This window comes from Podarcis cretensis (genome assembly GCF_951804945.1).
Source record: "Podarcis cretensis genome assembly, chromosome: 11".
Taxonomy (NCBI): Eukaryota; Metazoa; Chordata; class Lepidosauria; order Squamata; family Lacertidae; genus Podarcis; species Podarcis cretensis.
This window is the reverse complement of record NC_137180.1, coordinates 37,918,090-37,942,195: the sequence shown is the minus strand read 5'-3', so window position 1 is coordinate 37,942,195 and position 24,106 is coordinate 37,918,090. Positions and strand designations below refer to the sequence as shown.

General features: G+C 42.5%; 1 protein-coding gene across 1 annotated transcript in view; it reads left to right on the top strand.

Annotated features, from left to right (window-relative positions):
* Positions 1-24,106, top strand: part of ARSB (arylsulfatase B) — a 72,543-nt gene that overhangs the window by 21,646 nt on the left and 26,791 nt on the right. Inside the window, exons 4-6 of the mRNA XM_079995618.1 lie at positions 653-860; positions 19,097-19,340; positions 23,234-23,304. Coding sequence (XP_079851744.1) covers positions 653-860; positions 19,097-19,340; positions 23,234-23,304 — 523 coding nt within the window. The remainder of the gene's footprint in view (positions 1-652; positions 861-19,096; positions 19,341-23,233; positions 23,305-24,106) is intronic.

Sequence of the window (24,106 nt, the reverse complement as noted above, 5' to 3'; positions counted from 1 at the left end):
CGCTACACCCCCGCTCCGCTCCGGAGCTCTTTTCAGGGCTCCTTTGACAGTTCGGGGGGGCGCAAAGCGTGCCCGCTGAGCCCCACGGCCCCAGGCTTCACCCGCCTGCGGGTTTTTTGAGGGTCCTCCGCTTCGCTGTAGCGGTGGACCCGATTTCTGCGGAGCTTCCCCCTCCGTTTCAGAGGGTATCCGCCATTACCGATGGCGCCGCCTCCGGAAGTTTGAAAAGTTTCATCTTTAAAAGATGTCTCAGACAGATTATACAAAGAGTACTCCCTGTCCTGCACCACTAATGTAGCATGTCTGACCCAATTACTGGTGTGCCCTGCTCTTAAATATTTCTAGACTTCCCTAATGAAAGCAAAAATTGAATTTGAAGGTCTGCCTGGAGTTAGATCAGCTTATGGCCCTCCAGATGTTGTTGGACAGCAACTCTCATCATCCTTGACTGCTGGCCATTCTGGCTGGGGCCAGTGGAGTCTGGCAACATCATAAAAATGGGGATGTCTTCAATTAAATATTCTTTTATCCTTGAGAACTGAAGGCAGGAAGGAAGCCAGTAGTTGCAGCTGGAAGCTTATCAGCCAGTATGCTGATTATGGCATTTAATGATGCGGTCTCTTTTTTTGGTGTTGTGCCTTTTTTGCGACAGCCTCTCTTTCTCTACCTCGCTCTGCAATCAGTCCACGAGCCTCTTCAAGTACCTGAGAAATACATAGAGCCGTATTCTTTTATCAAAGACAAAAAGAGACGCAAATATGCAGGAATGGTGTCTATTATGGATGAAGCTGTGGGAAATGTCACTGCAGCCCTGAAGAAGTACGGCCTTTGGAACAACACGGTTCTAATATTTTCTACAGGTAAGATTAACAATTAGATATACGCACATATTATTGGCAATTTTCTGTTGGCTATTAAGCTGATTATCTAGCAGGGAAAATGGAGGTTGGGAAAGAATGCTGAAGGCTTACTTGGTATCTGTGTAAGGAATGTAACCCCCCCCCAAAAAAAAATCATAAAACTCTTAATAAACCGTCCCTGCAATCCTAAGACACAGCTACCCATTCTGTTGGCTACAACAGAATGCTTCTGTCAGCAGGGGCAGTTGGAGGGGGCTAGGAAAGATTTGTGGGCACCACGTTAGTGACCCCTTGAGAAGAAAAGCAGTCCAGAGCTAAGGCTGCGTCGGTGAGACTCTGCAACCAAAGAACACATGTGCTTCTTCTTTACTTTGTACGACACCTGGAAAAAAAGACCCAAGTTGCTTTGCTTTGTTGCAGTCTTGATATGATAGGGCAATTTGCAGCATTTACATTGATAAATACTACTGCAATTAATTAATCCTACTTGTAGCCAAAATTGCAGTGGCAGTTTCCATGTGCTGGAGGGGTGGGGAGGAGTTCTGAAGTGGGGAGCTGGCTCCTTGTGTGAGGCTCGCACAGATGCCGCAGTTTGAGCCTGGGGCCATCTGCATTCCAAGCAGATGCTGTCTGTGCCACTGAGCTATGGCCCTTAGCCTGCTGTTTGTTGTGGCTTCTTAATGTGTACAGTCATACCTCGGGTTAAAGACACTTCAGGTTGCATTTTTTTGGGTTGCAGACCGCTGAAATCCGGAAGTACCAGAACGGGTTACTTCTGGGTTTTGGCAATCGCACATGCGCAGAAGGCTAAATCGCACTTTGCGCATGCGCAGATGTGCTGAATTGCAACCCACACGTGCGCAGACACGCCACTGTGGGTTGCGGGCGCTGCAGGTTGCGAATGTGCATCCCACACAGATCACGTTCGCAACCCAAGCGCCCACTGTACCCATGTAGTCAAATATTATAGTAAACATGCTTCTGTTTTAGTGCTAAATACCGGAAAGTGTGGGAAGCAATAAGTGGGGCTTCCACCTAACAGAGGCTTAACGGTGGCTTGATAGGCAGAAATTCAACAGACTTGCCTGTTCCAGGCAAAAAAATAAAATGATGGGGAAGGGTGATGTACTTTATCATTGTCACAAGAGGGCGCCATAAGATGCGAAGTAGGGCTTCTCTTGTGACAATGATGTTTGATAGAGCCCACATACTAATTTATTTCCATGGTGCATTGTTGGTTCAAAGTGTAGCCCTTTTTACCGCTAACACTAGGAGTTTTCAGCCTTTGTCACAGTGTTCCTCCCAAGGGCAGAAAACAAAACAATCTGTGTACGTCCCCCTCCGCCAACGGCTGCTACAAACTAATCAACATCCTGTTCCTATTTGGCATCCTGGAGAGTGTTTGTGTTGGGCCTTCTTCTGTAGGTGGAAATGCCAGAGAGTAATTTGGTCCTGTGGACAACATGAGCTGATGCAGTACAGTGGTACCTCGGGTTACAGACGCTTCAGGTTGCAGACTCCGCTAACCCAGAAATATTACCTCAGGTTAAGAACTTTGCTTCAGGATGAGAACAGAAATCGTGCTCCTGTGGTGCAACGGCAGCAGGAGGCTCCATTAGCTAAAGTGGTGTTTCAGGTAAAGAACAGTTTCAGGTTAAGAACGGACCTCCGGAACGAATTAAGTACTTAACCCGAGGTACCACTGTATAACGATTAGACTAGTGTCAGGCTAGGACTGCTGAACCCAAGTTCAAATCCCCACTCAACTGTGAAGCTCACTGTGTGACCTTGAGGCAGTCGCTATGTCTCAGTCCAGCTTTTACCTCACAGGGTTGTTGTGAGGACATAATTGGGGGAACCCATGAGCTGCTTGGGGTTGGATAAAAGTGTAACAGACATGCATAGAATTACATCTCCTTTTGCCCCTCACCCACACCTGGCCTAACACTTGTATAGTACATTTTTAGTTGCTTACAAAGAGCTACACATACCTTGTCCCAATAATCCTCACAGTAGCCATCTGTGGAAGGCTAGTGTGATTATCTCCATATTGTAGGGGATTGTGAGACTGTGGCTGAGAGATTGTGGGTACCTTATGGTTGAGGAAAGATATAAATATGAACCTGATACAGCCATAGAACCGACTTCTCCACGTTGCTCCAGTATGAAAACTAATATCTGGGCATCTTTCTGAAACATAGCCTACACTTTGAGATGGCCTTTGGAGTTCAGAGATAAGTTGGAAAAGGAACTTCTTTTTATTTTGCTCTGAGTCCTCTTTGTTTTTTACTCCTCTTAAAAAACTCCACTTGGGTTTGGGTGGGCTATTAATCTAAATAAATAATATAGTGAAATATGCATGAGTCTAAAACCTGAATTGGTTCAATTTCAGCTGAATGGTACCAGTATAACAAAAGGTATAATAAAATTATGGTGGCATTGTTTTAAAACAACATATAAGAACTTAAGTAGTTAAATGTGCAAATTTCAGAGGACAACAGGTACAAGCCAAGCCTTTTGCTGCTTTGGTGTAAAGACACTAAAATGTTACTGTGTGTAAATATAGTGGAGTGGGGGGGCCATCACTGTTTTGCAGAATGAGGCTGAGTTTCCATTTCATTCATTACCAGCTAGCAATTGGTTGACGTATGCCTGGGACCCTACAAAGATCCATATTGTTTGCCCCTAGAGAGAACTGCAGTGTTCTACAGATCCTATGCAACCAGATTAAGATTTGAAATGATGAATTGATTCTTAATATGTGTGACTGGGGTGGAGCTTTGGAGTTCAAATTGAGGACAGCGGTCTTCGCAGATACATACCTTGAGCTGCTTGTGCACAGTGTAGGTCTTTGATGTATTCGTTAAATGTCTGGCATCAGTGGGAGTATAGAGAGGCCCATTCTGCAAGTGATTATAGACAGCATACACACACATCTGTGTGCGCGCACACACGCACGTGCACACACACACAGTGTCTTAAATTGTTCGGTGCATAAGTTCAAGAGTCCAGTTCAGTGGGAATGCCAGAGGTCAGAAATCAACTTGCTTGGTTGAGCTATGAATTGGAGCTTTCATAGAGGTTGCATAGCTGTAGTAAATACTATTAATCCTCCCCTTTCATAAGCACTGGAAGGATTCACCCACACAATTAAAAAACTTAATAATGGGAAAAAATGACAAGCTTTTATTGCTATCTTTGGCAGCCGGTTCTAAGTGCTTCATCCAAGCTGAAGTGTACAGAAGAGCTGCTTCTAGGCTTGCCCCCTGCTTCAATCCAGTCCTCAGCCTCATGCCTTTTTAATAACTAAATGTTTCAGACATTCCATATCAGCACCACCCTCTATAATTCTGGACATTTTATTGTTCCTAATATAGATAGTTCAGACTTGTCAGATGGTTCCTTTTTTCCACAGAGGGATTCCAGATGCAGTGTGCCTCTTTCTGCTGGTTGGTTGATATTTATATATTTATATATTGACATATTACTTATTGGCCATGTTTGCACATAACAGTAAGCCAGAGTTAAACGAAGTATGGATTACCAGGAATGAGCAAGCACACTAGTACATGTGACTCATATACTGTCTCTGCCCTCTTCCTTTTCCCTTTGTTGCACTGAGAGGAAACACATGAGAGTGCTGACATAGTATTACAGTGGTACCTCTGGATACGCACACCTCCAGTTGTGTATCCTTCAGGATGTGAACGTGGCAAACCTGGAAGTATTTTTCTGGGTTTCACTGCACATGCATGCGCAGAAGCGGTCTACCGCCCCACGCGCGTGTGCAGAAGTGGTCCCTCTGGTTGCGGAAACCTCGGGATCCGACCGGAGCTCTGGAATGGATCCCGTCCGCAACCAGATGTACCACTGTACATGCAAACTAGTCCTTGTGTCTTGTTTCTCTCCAGACAACCACAAGGGCAAACCAAGAACAAACCATGATTTGCATGGAATGCTAAGCCGGCAGTCTGGTTTTGTTTTTTCCCTGACATGGCAAAAGGTATAGGGTGTGTGTGATTTGAACAGTGTACACCAGCATGCTCACTCATTTCCAGTAAGCCATACTTGGTTTAATTCTCATTTACTGTTATGTATGCACCAAGCTCCTGTGGATGCAAATTCATCTTCATTATGATATTGGTCCTTTGGCCGATCCATCAAGGCTCTTCTTCTCTACTTAAAAGAAAGAAAAAAATGCTGTCTGATTCTCGGTTGCTGCTCAACATTGTCTGGAACAAAATTGTGGGTGGGCTAAGTTGTTGCATATATGAAGCGAGGTCTGCTTGTGCAATGAGATTTCCCCCTTCTCCCACCCATGGAACCTGGCGCTCCCTCAGTCTGATCTGCAGGGCTTAATAGGAGCTCTGCCTATGCCAATTTCGAGTGCGTCCGCTCCACCTTCACTCTAGGCGCTATAACTGTTGCTTCATTGCCCTGAGCTCCCTGGAAAACCAAAATGTGCCTTCATCCACAGAAAGAGGATGCTCTCAGGAGCAATTGTGTCATCTGTCCAAGTTGTTTCTCTAATCCAGAGATCAACCAGGACATTGAGGCAATGGGGACTTACCTGGAACAGTCAGAAAACCATCTAAATCCATTTTGGCTTGACAGGTGTCACCACCCTACTGGAGGTTAGGAGTTCTTGTAAGCTTAAACTTCATCAAATAGATGATTAGGGCCTCACTATGTTCAGATATGAAGGGACGCAGGTGGCGCTGTGGGTTAAAGCCTCAGTGCCTAGGGTTTGCCGATCGAAAGGTCGGCGGTTCTAATCCCTGCGGCGGGGTACGCTCCCGCTGCTCGGTCCCAGCGCCTGCCAACCTAGCAGTTCGAAAGCACCTCCGGGTGCAAGTAGATAAATAGGGACCGCTTACCAGCGGGAAGGTAAACGGCGTTTCCGTGTGCGACTCTGGCTTGCCAGAGCAGCGATGTCACGCTGGCCACGTGACCCGGAAGTGTCTCCGGACAGCGCTGGCCCCTGGCCTCTTAAGTGAGATGGGCGCACAACCCCAGAGTCTGTCAAGACTGGCCCGTACGGGCAGGGGTACCTTTACCTTTACCTTTTATGTTCAGATATGATCCCCTATTTGTTCATTTAGGGATTAGGTTCTTTAGACCAGGGAAACAACAGATAGGAAAAAAGGATAAACACCCCTCCCCACCCTTGCACACTGCTTCTCTGCTCCTAATCACCCCCTTCCTCAAAATCAGTTTTGATCCTTCTGAAGAAAGGCTATAAGGGTATTTGAGGTTTCGTTACATGCATGTCTGTGTAATGTGTAGTTAGGCCCCTAAACAGGTTTGTTCCAAAGTAACTTACACTGAAATGGAAACTTGGACTCTTCCAAGTAAATGTGTTTTAGATATATGTTTAGTAAATATGTCTGTCACGTTCTTTATTAACTATAGAATTCTGGCCACCACCTCTGTAATATGTCAGTTGTATTAATAAATACTACATTTGGCATATCCTTCTACAAGGATGCCTTAGTTTCTAAATGTTTTTATAATTCCCTGAGAACCTATTTTGTGTTTCTCCTCTATGGAAACAGCTTCACCTTTTGGTGATCTGCATAATTTCACATGTTCTGCAAATGGTGCAGAATGAGACAGTGAAATGTTAGGACTTGTGACAAGCCTGCTGAGATCTTAAAACCGACAAATGATTTTCTAGTTAATTAATAGCCTGTCTTTTTCTTGACATAGTACAAGCCGATCTGTCACCGCTGCTCAAAAGCTGATTGTGTGCTCTTGTTTGATTAATCAGGTCCCATGGCTTAAGCCAAGCTGCACTGGTACCTGCGTCTGTGTACAATGTCACAAACAATGTCACAAACTACCGCACTTGTGATAAACAAGCAAAAAGTTGATATGCACACACATGGCCTGCTCTTTATTTCTTATTCTTTAACGAAGACAATGCAATTTTATCTATAAACCAGGCTAACATTTAGGGCTTGCTTCACACCTAGATGAATTGGCATGTGAAAAGGTGCCACGAATGTCTAGTTTGCTGCATGTACTTGCATGTAGAAGCAGAGGCATGGGATGCAACAAGCTGAGCACTACAGTGTGGTGCTAACACAGAGGGCACATATGCTCCTTAACAGCCAATAGGAACAACTGATAGGTATATGAATGCTTTTGGAGGGTGAGATAGTAACTAGCCACAGCTTCTAGGTAGTGTAGATCTTTGTAGTGTGTATCTTTGGCTTGCTGGCAATTCTATCAAAGTCCATCAAAAGCCTTGGAGTGTTCTTCTTCGAAAACTCCTATATTCATATCTGTGATTATGTGTCCTGAACATGTCTGTTGAGAAGATTGCTATAATACGCATGCAACAAAAAGCCACATGATTCAGAGAAAGAGATCTGTGCTTTTGAATGAATATAATGATATGAAATGAGCCCAGCTGTGTGCATGTAATGCCACAGTAATTATTTAGATACATTTTGTTAGGATTGCATATATGCTTTTGCAGATAAATGTTCCAACATGCATGTATATGTATATGTATATGTATATGTATATGTATATGTATATGTATATGTATATGTATGTTGTTGTTGTTTAGTCATTTAGTCGTGTCCAACTCTTCATGACCCCATGGACCAGAGCACACCAGGCACTCCTGTCTTCCACTGCCTCCCGCAGTTTGGTCAGACTCATGTTTGTAGCTTCGAGAACACTGTCCAACCATCTCGTCCTCTGTCGTCCCCTTCTCCTTGTGCCCTCCATCTTTCCCAAGATCAGGGTCTTTTCCAGGGAGTCTTCTCTTCTCATGAGGTGGCCAAAGTACTGGAGCCTCAGCTTCAGGATCTGTCCTTCCAGTGAGCACTCAGGGCTGATTTCCTTAAGAATGGATAGGTTTGATCTTCTTGCAGTCTCCTCCAGCACCGTAATTCAAAAGCATCAATTCTTCGGCAATCAGCCTTCTATATATATATGTATGTGAAAATGAAAAGATGGCTTTCACACATCCACAATACACAGCTTTATTCTGAGGATATGCTTCTCTCTGCCTTGTGCTTAACCATCTGCCCTACACATCTTTCAGAACTTGCAAAAATTTGGCAGGCTACTAAGATGATTTAAAATCCTTTTAAGTTTATGGAGACACAATCTACTTGAGGGTTGAACAATACTAATCCAATCCAGTCTGGTTCCCTGCTGTGCAAGGTATTGTCCAGTACTACAGGAATATCCTGGTGGAATGGACTTTACATGCCCCAAGGCTAGCTTTCAGCTGAGATTTCCTTTCAACTCTGCTTTTGCCATCTTCTCAAAGCCCCCACCCACCCCAGCAAGTCCTGCCTATCCTAAAAATAGCTAAAAACTGTTAGCACATTCTGAAAGACTCTAATGAATTGGCAAAACAAGGAATGAATGTTAACTCCCAAGCCTTCTGCTTTGCTTTAATAGATGATCAATATAAACAGCACACTAGTAGAGTTCTGTGGTGGACCAGCCAGGTTAGACACCCATCAGATTTTGGTATGATCGGGGGAGGGGGATGCAAAAGTGGTAAGATGACTGCAAGTACCTGAATAGTTAGGGAGATTCATTCATTCATTCACTGATTTGCTACATTTATATAATAGATTGCCATATAAGTTACATGATAAAAGGAGGAAATAAGAAATGAAGCATATCCAGGGACCAGCGATTTCCACCTGTTGCATTAAGGTTGCATAAGGAGCAAGTGGAACAGCACAAAAGAAAGCACTTCTGGGATAGGGTAGGAGAAAACCAAGTGGCATTTGGATCCAGCCAAGGTCAGTGGGAAGGATAGGCTTTATTGTGTCACCTCTCAAAGCATGTCCCTTGTCATGCAATAGCTTGAGTTGAGGCAATGTGTTGCAATGAGGAAGCACTTCAACATTTCTCACTAACATTAACAACAGCAATTTCTCACCAACATTCAAGAAGCATCACAAATGTTTAAGATAAGTGTTTATAAATCAGAATTTGAGAGTGCTGTTGTGTTCAGGTTGTGCTTGTAGGTTTTCCATGGGCCTGTGTGAGAACTGGATACTGGACTAGATGGGTCACTGGCCTGACACAGCAGCACTGCTCTTATAGAATCATAGAATTGTGGCTTTGGAAGGGACCGTGAGGGATATCTGGTTCAACCATCTGCAAGGCAGGAATCTTTTTCCCAACGTGGGGCTCAAACCATGACTCTGAGATTAAGAGTCTCATGCTCTACTGGCTGATCTATGCTCTACCAACTATTATGTTCTTAATTTAGTTGATATATGGAATACTTTAGAAGTAGTATCAAAAATATCTTGATTATTAGAAATTTCATAGATAATGGACCATTACTAGCTAAAACCAAATAATCTCATCATGCATGGAACCCCCAGTGTGAGCTGAGATCTTTTTACACAGAAGCCTGTAAAAGTAGGCTGTATCTGTATGTTGCACCATCCCTTCTTTTTTTTGTGATGGACGTCCTGTCAGAGGACTTCCTGCTTGCAGAAGGTTTGTAAGAAGGAGCTCACTTCAATGCCCCACTACATGGGGGGGGGGACCTATATACAGTGGTACCTTGGGTTACATACGCTTCAGGTTACATACGCTTCAGGTTACAGACTCTGCTAACCCAGAAATAGTACCTCAGTTTAAGAACTTTGCTTCAGGATGTGAACAGAAATCATGCTGTGGCGGTGCGGCAGCAGCAGGAGGCCCCATTAGCTAAAGTGGTACCTTGGGTTAAGAACAGTTTCAGGTTAAGAACGGACCTCCCGAATGAATTAAGTCCTTAACCTGAGGTACCACTGTACTAGGCTGGAACAAATCCATCACAACAACAACAACAGCTACTACCACTCTTATCTATTGTCATAAAGGAAAGTAAATTTTATAGAGCAGGCTTTGGCCAAATAATGGAGAAACATCATGGATACTGTCCTGGTTACAATTAACAAGGTTTTCCAAACCCACTTAGGCTAAGCAAAATTTATACAGGAGATTACTACAGTGTTCTAGGAATGTATGTAGATCATATTTGTTGGACAAGTTCCAAGATTATAAATTTTTAGAATTAAATCCTTTATAAAACCAATGATATGATGGGTTATGTTTTACCACTAGGTCCATTGGCTGCATTATTCTGTTTTTGTGAGTTATGTAGTTCTTTGTGAAGAGATGGAAATGATTATCCATTTGTTAATAGCAGCACGAATGGCCATAAACTAGAAATAGAAAAAACAAACCCATCCCCCCATCACAGACTGGCTGTTAGAAGACTTAAGAGATTGTGTGTGTGTGTGTGTGTGTGTGTGTGTGTGTGTGTGACCTATGCCATCAGAGTAAAAGGAGGCAGGTGGGTGAATAATTGTTTTATGGAGAAATTGAGCCATTTCATAGCTATTTGGAATAATAAAGTAGAATATGCTGCCCAATATTATACTTGGAGTCATACAAGAGAATAATAAATTTTGGACCAACAACATTGATCTGTTGTTTTCCTGTTGTGGTCTGCTGTAGAAAATTGGACCATGTGGATTTCTCATTTTGTGTTAGCCTGTTGTTTAGAGATGAGGTTTTAAAATACATACATACATACATACGTACGTACATACATACATACATACATACATGCCACTCCTGGCATCAGAGAAGGGAACTGATTTGGAAAGCAGATGTAAATAGGTCTGATCGGCTGACTGGAGTTATAGTTCACACTAAATAAAGCCACTTCCTTGGGTTTTGGCCTGTGCTTTGCAAGATATGGTACTGTAATTACAGCTGCTCTTTATTTGAGAATCGTTGCAGGAGAAAAACAGCACCACACTAGCAGCCGAGCAATTCCCTGACACTGAGCTACAGCCATGTCACTCATGCCACTATATGCTGAAATGTTTAATCCTTTGTTTTTATTGTTGGTGTTCCTGGGTTGGTTTGGGGGGCTTTAGATGCTGGCCAGTTTTCATTGGCTGCAGGGATTGTTATTGGAATGGCTGACAGCTGTCTGCCAGGCTGTCTGCAGAGCCTTCCTGTGCTCACTGCTGTTCAGCTTCACAGAGCTATTGTTCGCCTTGAGCCCTCCCTCCCCACTCCCTGCCTTAAAGCCTTTCCCAGCCATATCCTGATATGGTAAACCGCTTAAATTAGCTCCAGATTGTTCTGTTTATTTTGTGCAAGATAAGCGACAAAGTGCAGCCACAGCCGTCCACCTCAAATAAACTGAGGAGGAAAGAGAGGAGAGCAAGGTAATCTGGCTGACCAAATGCAGCAGTCCCCAAACAAGAAAGGCACAGCACAAAGCGTTAATATGCATAGATCATTTCCTCTCCCCCTCACAGTGCTGCTGTGCCAGAGAGCGTATTCTTGGAAGTAAGTGCAGACTAAATGCGGCACCTTATTTATTTTCAAGGCAGCATTCTCATATAGCTGGCAACCTTACTAGGAATCCCTGCTCATTCCCTCAAGATCTTGTGTTTGTTTTTTGTTTGTTTTCCCTGGAAAAGAAAATAGGGGAAAACCTTCTGTTGTCTGTAATGATGTTTAAAAGCAGCCTCCCTCATATGCGTCAGTCTTGATAACAATCACCCTTACGCCTCTACTTCAGTAGGTTTTGCATTTCTGACTGTAAAAGTGTTCTCCACGCAGCTTGGAGTGTGTTAAGATTGTGAGATTCGGCTTTCTGAAGTTCTTACACAACATCTGGGAAAGTGCAGCAATAATGGCCTCATTTCCTCCATGGCCCTTTTGAAGGCATTACAAATATACATCTCAATTAGGTCCTTAACTTAAAAATAAAATAAAACCAAAAACCCCCCAGATGAGTAGATCCTGTTCCAAAAGAACACACTGCTTCAAAAGGCATAAGGGGATGCCCAAACTGGGCATTCAAAATAAACTTCCTTCTCTGAATAAGAACACACAAATGTTCCAGCCACATTTTAGCAGGTTTTGACCCTCGGAATTCAGTATTCCATTCAGTAGACACAGGTTTTTGGCTACATTCCTAAATAAACTTGCATTGAAGCAAGTTCCAGTGAAACCGGTGGATCTTCCTTCCAAGAAAATGGCTGGCATCTGCAGATATTCTACATTAAAACAAAAACAAGCTTAACTATGTGGGATAGCCATTTGCTTTGTTCAAGACCTTGTGCAAGAATGTGCCAGAAGGAAAACAAGGTTGCATTTTGAAAATATATTTTGCACGTGTGTGAGAGCTTATTTTTACAGTTATATAGAAATGTATATAGTGGATGTGGTGGTATTTGGAGTTGCTACATACCTCATTCTTTATTTTACTCGCTGGTTCCTCCTAGGCTATGTGTTTAGGGCTGAGATACATGCATCCATTTGTTAATCCTGCAGACTGTTCATTTTTATCTCAGGAGCACATTAAGGAATATTTTGAGGAGGAGACTTTGTGCTCAGAAATGGCTTTTTACTTGCTATTTTCCAGAGCAGAGTAACCTTACCTTAGCTGCTATTATAATTGAAAAAGTCAGCTCTCTTGATTTAGCCTGATTATTATTCACCATATTTTATTTTCCTCTGAACATTGTGTGCACATAGTCCATACTGAATTACTCTCAGGTGACAGAAATCATGTGTCAGCATCTCTTATTCTTGGAATAGCTCGAAGGAGAAGAAATCAATTTTTTATTACTTCTGTTGCTGTGTTTATTAAAATGAGAAGGCTTCTTGGTTTGGTTCCATATTAAAACAGGAACTTTGAGATAAGGGGGGGGGACAACCCATAAGTACGTTCATGGACTTCCCTAAGTTTAATTGACATAATAGTCAACACAGTAGTGTAAAGTTGGGAGGATTTACTAATAATTTACTAATAATTATTTGTACTGAGAGGGACTCCTACAGTTCAAACCAAGCCCTACATCGTGGGTAGGCAAACTAAGGCCCAGGGTCCGAATCCGACCCAATCGCCTTCTAAATCCGGCCTGCAGACGGTCCGGGAATCAGCGTGAGTAAAAAGTGTGCTATTATTTAAAATGTATTTCTGGGTTATCTGTGGGGCATAGGAATTCATTCACACACACCCCCAAATATAGTTCTGCCACCCACAAGGTCTGAGGGACAGTGGACCGGCCCCCTGGTGAAAAAGTTTGCTGACCCTTGCCCTACATGAATGCACAGTTAACTTTTGGGTTACACTACTTGAAAACAGGGTGATGGTTGCTTGGTTAGATGGGGTTGCAGTATCTACCTGTTCTACAAAGGGAAGGAATCCTTCTGTTAGCTGAGGAATCTTTGATCTAGTGGAGAGCTCCACTAACAGTAGAGGAGGTGAGGAGATTCCTCCTTCAGATCTCTGTGCCACCACCCATGAAAGGGGCCGTTAACTCTTTGGAGAAGATTTCCTGGGGACACAGAGATCTTACTGCCTTCTTCTGTTAGCAAAGGCATCCGCTGAATCAAAAGCCTGTCCGCACACAAAATGATTCAGTTTGTGGCTTCTTATAAAAGGGCTAGATCACCTGTGATTCTTCAGGTGTTACTAGACTACAACTCCCATCATCTCTGCCCATTGGCCTTGCTGGCTGGGCTGATAGGACCCATAGTCCCAACAACAAATGAAAGGTTACAGATTTCCCCATCCCTGTGCTAGGCAAATCTTTGAAGGTTCTTCCGATGGTTGTTAGTTTAGTGGAACGGTGGTGCTCAATGGTGGTACTTTTCCAGTGTTACCAGATTCCAGGGTAAAAACAACAACAGTGGTCACAGTCATGAGAAGTATATACCTTTGCTGATCTGTATCTTTGACTACTTATGGAAAAGCTAATGCTAGGCTAAAATGGATCTTGCAAAGATCCAGCAAAGGCAATCCTTACATCTAGAACAGAGACAGACAGAATACATTTAATAAGTGGTTAAGCAATCTTGCTTCATTTACATGATGCAGCTACCCAGATTAAGCTTTTCTTGACTGCGGTATTTGGATTTACTTTATAGGTTAATTAACACTTGCTTTTGTTTTTTGTTCATCCACCATGGTGAAGAGAAGCTTAGAATTGTAAGCTATTTGTATTTCAAATAACAGGGAATAGGATCAAATTACTTCAGGGGCACACAATGAGTACACAACAGCGACCTAGCTAAGCATGGCTCCTTTTCCTAATGTGAGCAGGCATGCTTCACGTTCTCTTAAGACACCTTTGAAGCTTTCTTACCTGCTCTCATTGGCATTTTATTATGGCCTGTCATCTTGAATCTAGTGTAAAATATCAAGGTGATTACCCAGCTAATGGCATCTTGACCACCAGCAATTATTTTGGAAAAGAACTTCCTTTTGACTTCATGTATGGTGTGTGGGTGTGGGTGTTTAAGAGAGAGAAACAGTCTGCAATCCAGTTTAAAAACCAATTTTACAATTCTAGTTTGTGGTTTTTAAGACCCCCAATTTTAAATATGTAGCTCTGAATATTCTTAGCTTGTTGTGATATCCATGTACGCACATGGCACTAGATCATAAGAAGAGAGCACAAAGATTGTTTCATGAACTCTTCAAATTCTTGCTGATTTAGTAATGTTGGTTTATTCCAGGTCAAGCATTCATTATTTTGCTGCCTTGCAGTTCTTAAAAGATGTTCATGCTGATAAGCCAGTTTATACTAGTTATCATTGTCTTGTCTGTAGCTTCATGGGCTCACACTGTACCAGGATATCTGGCAAGTCTTCAGATGGAACTGAGCAGAAATGGGGCTGCTTTTCCGCTTTATTGATTCATATAAGATCTTTGGCAAGGCTAAAATTGAATCAAGGTCCTGATTCTCAAAAACCTTGTACTAATAAAGCAATTCTGAAGCAGTTCTAGGGACATGAGAAACATCTGTCCAAAGTTCATGAATAATGATTTTTTCAGCCAAAATTTTAAATGAACTGCCTGAGTTCCCACTATCAGTGCCTTGATGTAGAGGAAATGAAAAGAAATCTGTTGCTCTTAGGTGAAGATTGGAGAGAAGTATGGAAGAAGCTTCCTACAAGCAGTGCAGATAATTTAATTATGTGCTCAAAAGTTTGCCATATGGACTATTTCCCTAGATTTGGAGGAAACAAAAGAAATAAGAAAAGGGAACTGGAGTGGGATAAAGTTGATCACTGTATTATTTTAGTTATCCAGACTTTGGAGGTAATTCCATCATGCAGCCTTCTACATGCCTGGTATTTTTCTTCTAATCATCAGAAAAATCAGCTGACTTGGATTTCCAATCCAGCTGTTGATTGCAGCTCCGAAGAATGGAGCTCCATTGCAGAAGTGTCCACTCTGTCTTTAATTGCAATTATGCATTTAGTACAGTGCTGCCTCGGGTTACATACGTTTCAGGTTACACACTTCGCTAACCCAGAAATAGTGCTTCAGGTTAAGAACTTTGCTTCAGGATGAGAACAGAAATCATGTGGCGGTGGTGCAGCAGCAGCAGGAGGCCCCATCAGCTAAAGTGGTGCTTCAGGTTAAGAACAGTTTCAGGTTAAGAACAGACCTCCGGAACGAATTAAGTACTTAACCCGAGGTACCACTGTAAACACATGTGTAGGACACACTTGGCATATAGGAGTCCCCCCCCCCTTTATATGCGTGTGTGAGGTGAAAATGTTTGGGACTGGCACGCGTGCCTGAAGCACAAATTGGTTAATCTCCCATAGATCTAAGGAGCCACATCAAAAGGAATTATGTCAATCTGGTTTACAAAGCGTAATGAAATTGTTCGTGTTTATCTGTCCTGTTAATGTACTTACCGCTTGAGATACACTTGCACTTCCTTCAAGCCCTAAGATGCCATTAAGCACAATCAACTTTGGGGCCATGTTCAACATTCTTGGGCACACAGACCTCCCCTCCCCCCAGTAGAGGGAAATGTTCCATGTGCTCTTTGGCATTTCCAATAGCCTAGGAATCTGCACTGTACTAAATCAGTTCATTGGACCATCTACCTCCATACTGGCTGTGCTGACTGGCAACAGCTCGCTAAGGTTTCACACAGGAGTTTTTCCTTGTCTGGAGATGTCATGAAATAGACCTCAGACCTTTCTGCATGCTCTGCCACTAAGCCACAGCCATGTTAGTTGCATTTCATTCTGACTGAAATAAATTAAAATGGTTGCGTGCTTCCCCCCCCACACATTGATTTAAATGGGATCCACGTGCAGCTAACTCAGTCTGGATACAACCCAATGTATTTCATTTTCATAGAGATGAATGAGAAGCTTCAGCCTCCATGGAGATCCACTGCAAATGTTGCAGACACTGGATCAGAACCTGCAAGACACTTACTTTTGTAGACTAGTCTACCCATACTTGTTTTTAACTCGGTGGCTGGACATGTCACGTAATGGCTCATACATGTGTGTCAGTCATCAAATCACCACCACCAGATTTTTCATAACACTCGATATCAGGCACAATCTTTTTCACTGGAGATGGCTTGCTCACTCAGCTCAGAATCATCAAGCGATAAGAAAACAAGAATATTCATGAGGCTGTTGTCCTGAAAATGGTTTCTTACCCTTGCATTACAATAAAGATGATAGGACTGAAACATTATCAATTATTTTGCCTGAAATGACTTTGATATTGTTAATCCTTTGGCCCTGGACTCTAATCTCTTCATGAGTTTAAAGTTTCAGGACAATCCAGGATGTCTGGTGGACTCACATATTGCTAAGGATGTCTAGAAAACTGGTCAGAAATAAGCCATGTTGTATTGTTGCATGGTTATAGTACAAATCTGTAGCCGAAGCACTGATCAATATAGTTGTCAGGTCCTGGAAGCCAACTTTAGGTTGCAAGATTACATGTTGAAGAAGTGAACCTCCAAAACAGTATTATCAAAAATCTGTTCTACCCACAGAACGAGCTACACATTCATTACTTGCCAAACTTGGCAAGGTGATGGAGATCTAGGACTAGGTCTTCCATTTCTATATTTTCGGTTCAGAGAGTACCTCCTCTTGTAGAACAAATCCTGAAAATGGTAGAAGAATCTCAAAGGCCTCTTTCTGTGTTTATTTTCTGGATTTCATATACAAGGCAGTAAAGTAAAGAGGGTGTTTTTAGAGGATTTCTTTTCTCCTTTGTGACATAATGATGGTGCATAGGATCCTGAAGGTTGCTGGGCCCAAGACCTTAGGCTGTTGATGATTTGCAGGAAGGCAGCTCTGGATCCAACCTTTTTGTCTAGACAAGGTGTGTCTATAAGCCACACTGGGTGTTACCATAGAAGAGGCATTTCTCTTGTGTTAGAGAGCATGAGAATGCTTGTTTTAAATGATGCTTGAAGTCTGCACATTCATAAGTAGTCACATAAATAACAGGTTTTAAAAATGTATATCTATGTCTGCTGCCCAGTTAATTAGGAACACCTTTTCAGTCAATTAAAAGGTTTTAGAATTGGCTAATCAATCAGTTGATCAAACATTGCAGCCCTACTCACAACCCACCCACTTCAGAACAAAATAATATTGGTCTTTACTCTCTCTGTTTAATGAGCATTAAATTGCAACAGAACACTTCATTACTGTATGATTTTTCTCCGGTAACAAAGAGAAACTGTATTTACTGATGTTTATAAAACTTGAAAGCAGAGCAGTGCAGAGCCTGAAGCAGGTAGAAATCTGTCCCAGTGGGAGGTATCTCACAAGTGAATATGATCCCTTAATGGGTTATCTTTTAAAAATGGGAGTGCTGGGATCTTGGAAGTGAAAATTTTCTTTTAATAAATACATATTTCAGAGTGAAATCATTCAAATTATGCGTAAGATAAGAACCAGTGTGATGTAACAGTGAGAGCGTTAGACTCTCTGGGAGACCAGAGTTTGAATCCCCACTCAACCATGAAACTCACTGGGTGCCCCTGGGCCAGTCACTGTTTCTTAGCCTGACCTACCTCACAAGGTTGTTGTGAAGATTAATGGGGAGGTGGGACTCTGGAGGCAAAGGAGGTATATAAGTGTAATAAATAAATAAGTATAATGATGATGGGGATAGTTGTAATGCATATGCTGGGGCAGGTCATTGGTCCATCTAACCCAATATTGTCTACTCTGATTGGCAGTGGGTCTCCAAAGTCAGTCAGGAATTTCTCCCAGTACCTTTTACCTGACACTTTAACCTGAACTGCCAGTTCTTGTTCTTTGCTATTAAATTATGGGCACTCCTTATTAAGATACAGTCCTCTACACCCTGCTTATAAATGTTAGTCAGATTTGTTAGCTATGAAATGTTGTCTAATAAAAAACAACAACAACCCTGTAGCAGATGATGGCGTGGGGTGTTGTAAACAAAATCTGTCCCTTTTCCCTTATGGGGTATCCAAGAGCCCGTATACTGTAGAGTCCTTATGTGGGTTCCCTATTGGTAGGAGAAAATAACAGAGGCCAACCAGAGAATATTGAGAAGCAAAGCAGCTCATAAGCCTGTTCTTTATTGAACAGTTGCAATAGGGTGCTCCCCTCACACGCAGGAAGGCCCAGAACAAAGGTGTGCCTGCCCTTATATAGACATTTTAAATTCCCTGCCCTGGAGCTCAAGACAACCCCTCCATACATCATACATACATCACAGAAGGGGTGTAACCCAAGACCACCCCCCACAAACATCATATCTACATCTCAGAAAGGTGGTCTACAACAGAAATTTGAATGTTGTTGTTTTTCCTGTCTGCCAGGTTATCTAAATACTACCTTATCTAATTGCCTTTCCTGGTAGTCTGCCCATTCCTTTGAAATGGTGATTACCCAATTCCTGTAACAAGGAAGGTTTTCTCACCTCCTCCCTCCTTGCAGAGAAACATTTGGTCAACTTGGGAGTCAAAATGGTTTCAGCATGGTCTTCCTGTACTGGTCCAGACATGTGTTCCACATATCTATGTTTGTACTTGGTTGGTACATTTATGAACATTTATTATATATATAAGACCTTAATTTTTTTATTACAGAGGCAATGGTGCTTCCCAGCAGCAGGGTCACCGGTGTTTACTGGGAGAAGGGGGGGGCAGTGCAGCAATGAGGTTGACACTGCGCAAACAAACACCGGGAGCACCATATTGGTTCTGCAAGTGTGTTTGCACAGTGCTGACCTGGTCCACATTACCGTGGTCTTTCTTCCTCCCATCTGTGACCCATCTGTCAGGAGGTCGAATAAACACTGCCATCCAACCTCCTCTTTAAAAACTCCACTGAAGGTGTATAAAACTTTTTAAAAAACTAACAACAGGGTTTCTTCATACTTACCGCTTAATATGTTTCAGATAATGGGGGCCAAACGTTGGCAGGTGGAAACAACTGGCCATTAAGAGGAAGAAAATGGACACTGTGGGAAGGCGGAGTGAGAGGAGTGGGATTTGTTGCAAGTCCTTTACTGAAGCGGAAGGGAGTGGAAAGTCATGACCTTATCCACATTTCTGATTGGCTGCCAACCCTGGTGAAGCTCGCTGGAGGGTCTACGAATGGCACAAAGCGTCTAGATGGTTTTGATGTCTGGAGAACAATCAGGTAACCTCTGTTTTAGTAGGACATTATCCCCCTCTCCATGGTGCATTATGGGCAACCAAGATGTTTCTGGGGGCAAAATCCTTGTTTGCCATGTTTTTGTTTTTTTAAACTAAATGCCCTTAAAAATGTGATCGGATTTTCTTTTAATGGATTTATTAACTAGCAGAAGGGGGGCAACTAAACTTAATCAAACTAGCAGACTCAAGCAGCAAACATTTTGTATGACGCCTTGTTCAAAAATCCATGTAACTCATGAGAAGGTCCTGAGAAATAATTTATCATTTGAGTGTTTGCTGCTATAAGCGGATTTGATTAAATGAATGATAAGCCAGCTGTTTGTAGCAGAAAAATTAATGCAACCCTGATGCATGTCCACTGTGTAATCCATCAGAAACTTTCCTGCCAATAGTCTGATTAAGTCAAATTACTCATGGGCAAGTTTTCACCTTCTAAATTTTCCCTGTAGAATTTCCTCTCCCCCCCCCCCCCCGCCTTTGCAATCTAACCAGAATTCCCCAGAGTGCTGGGTGTTTTAACAGTGTAAACAGATACATTCTTGCATGGTTGAAAAGTAACTGGTTTTCAATATCACAGAGTAAACAAGATGGAGAGAGGTGATAATTGCTTCATTAAGCTATCAGCAATGCAGAAAGCGGTTTGCAGTCTTACATAGTTTCAGCAGGGGTATTTTATTGAAACTATAATGGCTGGGTTTTTAATAGATTGGATTAAGCTGTCTGAGTTTTAAAAGTACAAGGGTGCACAGAATTATTGGTAGACCCCCCATGGAAGAAAAAACATCTGCAGCAATTACAGTTTTGCAACAGACAGAGTACATGAAATTGACCACAGTCTCCTCCTTCCTTGAGTCTGTCATGCATCAGTTCCTTACAACAGCTTTCTATTAGAGCTATTTAAACTATTTTTGCCTGCCTGGGGTGATGTTTTTATTATTCTATCTGGTTGGACAGGCATCTCCAGAGATGTTGTGGATATTGAATATCTTCCTGTGTTGGAACAAAGGGTTTTACTGCAGGAACCATTGGGTATTCTCCAGCAATCTGATTCTGTGAACTTTCCCAAGTGCTGCAGACCAACCAGGGTTTTGGTTGGATAAGACATTCTTGATAAAGTTGAAAGCATAGCACTCAATTTCCTTTAGAAAGTTTTTTGTCCCCTAGCTGCAGCTAGTACAAAATGTTTTCACCCCCCTCTTGGTGAATCCAGATTGCTGAGGGCATTAAAAACCTGCTCCCTACTGGTTGCAATGACTACCTGTCAGTTTCCAGGCATAATTCAAGGTACTAATTATGTTGCACAAAGCCCTATATATCTAGGGAGCTGGGTACTTTGTACAGCATTCCCCCCCCCACATGACACCCTTCTCCCATAAAATTTAGAGAGGCCCTGATCCATTTCCCATGAGGACAAATTTGTTGACTTAGGCAACTGTATTTTTCTTTAGGGTGCTGCAACATTATGTTGTATCCAAGTACGTTCTAATCAGAGTAGATCCATTTACATTAATGAACCAAAGTTAGTCATACCCATTAACTTCAGTGGGTCTACTCTGAGTAGGACTAGCATTGGACACAACCCTTTGAAACGCTTCCCCAAAAAAGGCCTCCTGAACTCCTACCTTTAGTCATTTTGGCTGAGAGCCAAAGAAGTCATACTTAGAATAGACCAATTGAAATAAACGAGCTTAAGTCCCATGATTTTATTGTATTTTATAATAATTTTTATAGAATTTTCAAATTGTAACAACAAATTTTCCACAAATCTTAACTGAACAATTTATATATCCATATTTCTCCCCTCCCCCCTCTTTGGCTTCCCCAATATTTCCGTATTGATTTATTAAACAAATTCTATACCCTGCTGGTTTTACCTCTTATATAGTTGGGAAAGTTTAGTCAAAACGTGCCAGTGGGTCCAAATCTTTATACTGTCTTTTTATATAGTTTATAAATGGTTCCCACACCTTTTTTAAATCCATGTTGTCTCTCTCATGTATCCTCTCTGTCAGCTTAGCCAGTTCCCATGATTTTAAATGAGTCTACAGTGGTACCTCGGGTTAAGTACTTAATTTGTTCTGGAGGTCCGTATATAACCTGAAACTGTTCTTAACCTGAAGCACCACTTTAGCTAATGGGGCCTCCTGCTGCCGCTGCACCGCCGGAGCCCGATTTCTGTTCTTATCCTGAAGCAAAGTTTTTAACCTGAAGCACTATTTTTGGCTTAGTGGAGTGTGTAACCTGAAGCGTATGTAACCTGAAGCGTATGTAACCTGAGGTACCACTGTACTCTGAATATGATTAACATTGGGTATCACCCTCAGAAAGCAAGTGAAAACCATTTTGTTTTACATTATTTTTATTGCTAGGTTTATGTCTTCTTGTTTTATTGTGTGGTAAATGTTTTCTAAATATCTTGCATTGACTTACTGTGTTTTATAACTATTGGGTAGCTAAAAAGAATGTTGTTCTTTGCAGCCCTGACTTGATTTCAAGACACAGCTGCAAAGGATCTGCAAAGCCATAGCTCAAGCCACTCCTGCAAAGGAACAGTTTTTGTTTGTAGTCATGACTTGAAATCAAACCACATATGTAAAGGAAGAATTGGGAGTGGACTTTCCATTGATGTTCTGCCTTCTGGCCTCATGTTTACATTGGACTATTGACTGGTAGGTAGCCCTGCACATCCATCCAAGTGGGAAGTTGGTGGCGGAAAGTTCAGTCTCAGTTCCCCTTCTCTGAACTAAGTTCCACTCAGAATAAAAAGGTAAAGGGACCCCTGACTGTTAGATCTAGTCGCAGACAACTCTGGGATTGTGGTGCTCATCTCGCTTTACTGGCCGAGTGAGCCAGCATACAGCTCCCGGGTCATGTGGCCATCATGACTAAGCCACTTCTGGCGAACCAGAGCAGCACACGGAAATGTCGTTTACCTTCCCACCGGAGCGGTACCTGTTTATCTACTTGCACTTTGACGTACTTTCAAACTGCTAGGTTGGCAGGAGCAGGGACCGAGCAATGTGAGATCACCTTGTTGCAGGGATTCGAACCGCTGACCTTCTGATTGGCAAGCCCTAGGCTCTGTGGTTTAGACCACAGCACCACCCGCGTCCCTTTTTCCACTCAGAGTAGACCAGTTTATGTTAGTCATGCCCATTAATTTCAGCGGGTCTGCTCTCTGTATGACTAACCCATTAATGCAAATCCTTTGAGTTTCAACTTTGTGTGAAGAAAAGCCTTGTGTAACATCAAATAGTGGCCATGTGCAAGCAGAACAGACTTCCACTTGTGGGACTTCCTCTTCCCCTCCTTCACCCTCCTTATGCACCCCAAATCTTCTCTGGTTGATTGGCTCTCTTCAGCAGATTTGGTGGGGCCACAGGAGCTGCAGGGTGGGGAGGAGAAAGGAAAAAGCGAAGTCCTGATGGCTGAATAAAAGCCCGCTTCCCCAATGTTGGATTTTGCCAATGTACGCATTCCTGAAATGCATAACTAAAATTAACTGGGCTCCTGATTACTCTGAGTGTAACTTAGTTCAGGGTTGGGGAACTGAATCCAGCCTGAACTCCCCACCACCACGGATCACTTTCCTAGATGGGAAGGGCCACCCACTTGTCAATCATGTGATGGTAACCATGAAACCAGGAGGCAGAGCTTCAAAGGAAAGTGTGCTCCCAATTCTTTTCTTCTTCTGGCTTGGTTTTGGTACAAACAATATCCTGTTTAAATTTCTGAGCAGCTTTGCATACTTAATTAGTTAACAGACTTCCTTTTTTCTTGAGAGAATCGCAAAAGGAATGATTGAAATAGCTGGGCTGAGATTCTGTTAAACTGTAGAAAGAAATTTAATGCCTTTCCTAATAAACTTTATTCTAGTGAAGGTGAACCTTCCCCCAGAACAGAGCTGCTTCATAACATAGACCCGATTTTTGTGGATCCGTCTCCATGTAAGTCTACCATTATTAATTCCTGGAACTTTTGGACAGGTCCTTGAGGCCCAGTTGGGGGGCTGGGGGTTCCCCTATCAATGTAGTTTTTATTTTTCTCTCTGGGTGAAGAATTTAAATCAGGCTGGACACCAGCCATTCTGCCACTATGCCATAAAGTGTTGCAGTGATCTCATCTTCAGAGCATGGTTAACTACACTCTAAATCATTCCCAGAGTCTGTTGCGTTCTCTCGTGCTCCAAAGTTGCTCATATGTAAATCATAATGCAGCCCAGAGTGTAGAGCTGTTGACAGATAACCACATGCTCCAGGTACATAGTGAGGCACCATGCCAAGGACCAAAATGCCCCCAGCCCTGAAAAGTGGCGGTTATCTTCTGATAGTTGGGGATATACATGCACATGCCGTTTTCTTGTACAATAAAGCTCTCTTGTTAACCTAGCAGATAGAGAGAAAGGAGGGGGGCTCTAGTTCCTACGTGGCTGTGAAGTTCCAAGTCCCATGGCTGCTTTCATGCTGTAATCATGAGAGATGGGAAGCTTTGCCAATTCTGCTTCTCCGCTTAAACACTGTCTGTTTTACAACTCTGCCCAGCTATTCCCCCCCCCCTTTTCCTTTTTGTTATTTTGCCAGAGACTAAGCTTTTCAATGTGGGGATTGTTTAAGAAGATTTTCATTGGAACATATCCTTTTTACACTCTCTCTAAGTTCCTTAATGAAATTACTATGTAATAACAAAGGGGTGTCCAAAACCACAGATGGCAGCCCTCCTCGCGTGGTTCTCCCCAGGCTTTGTGACTCT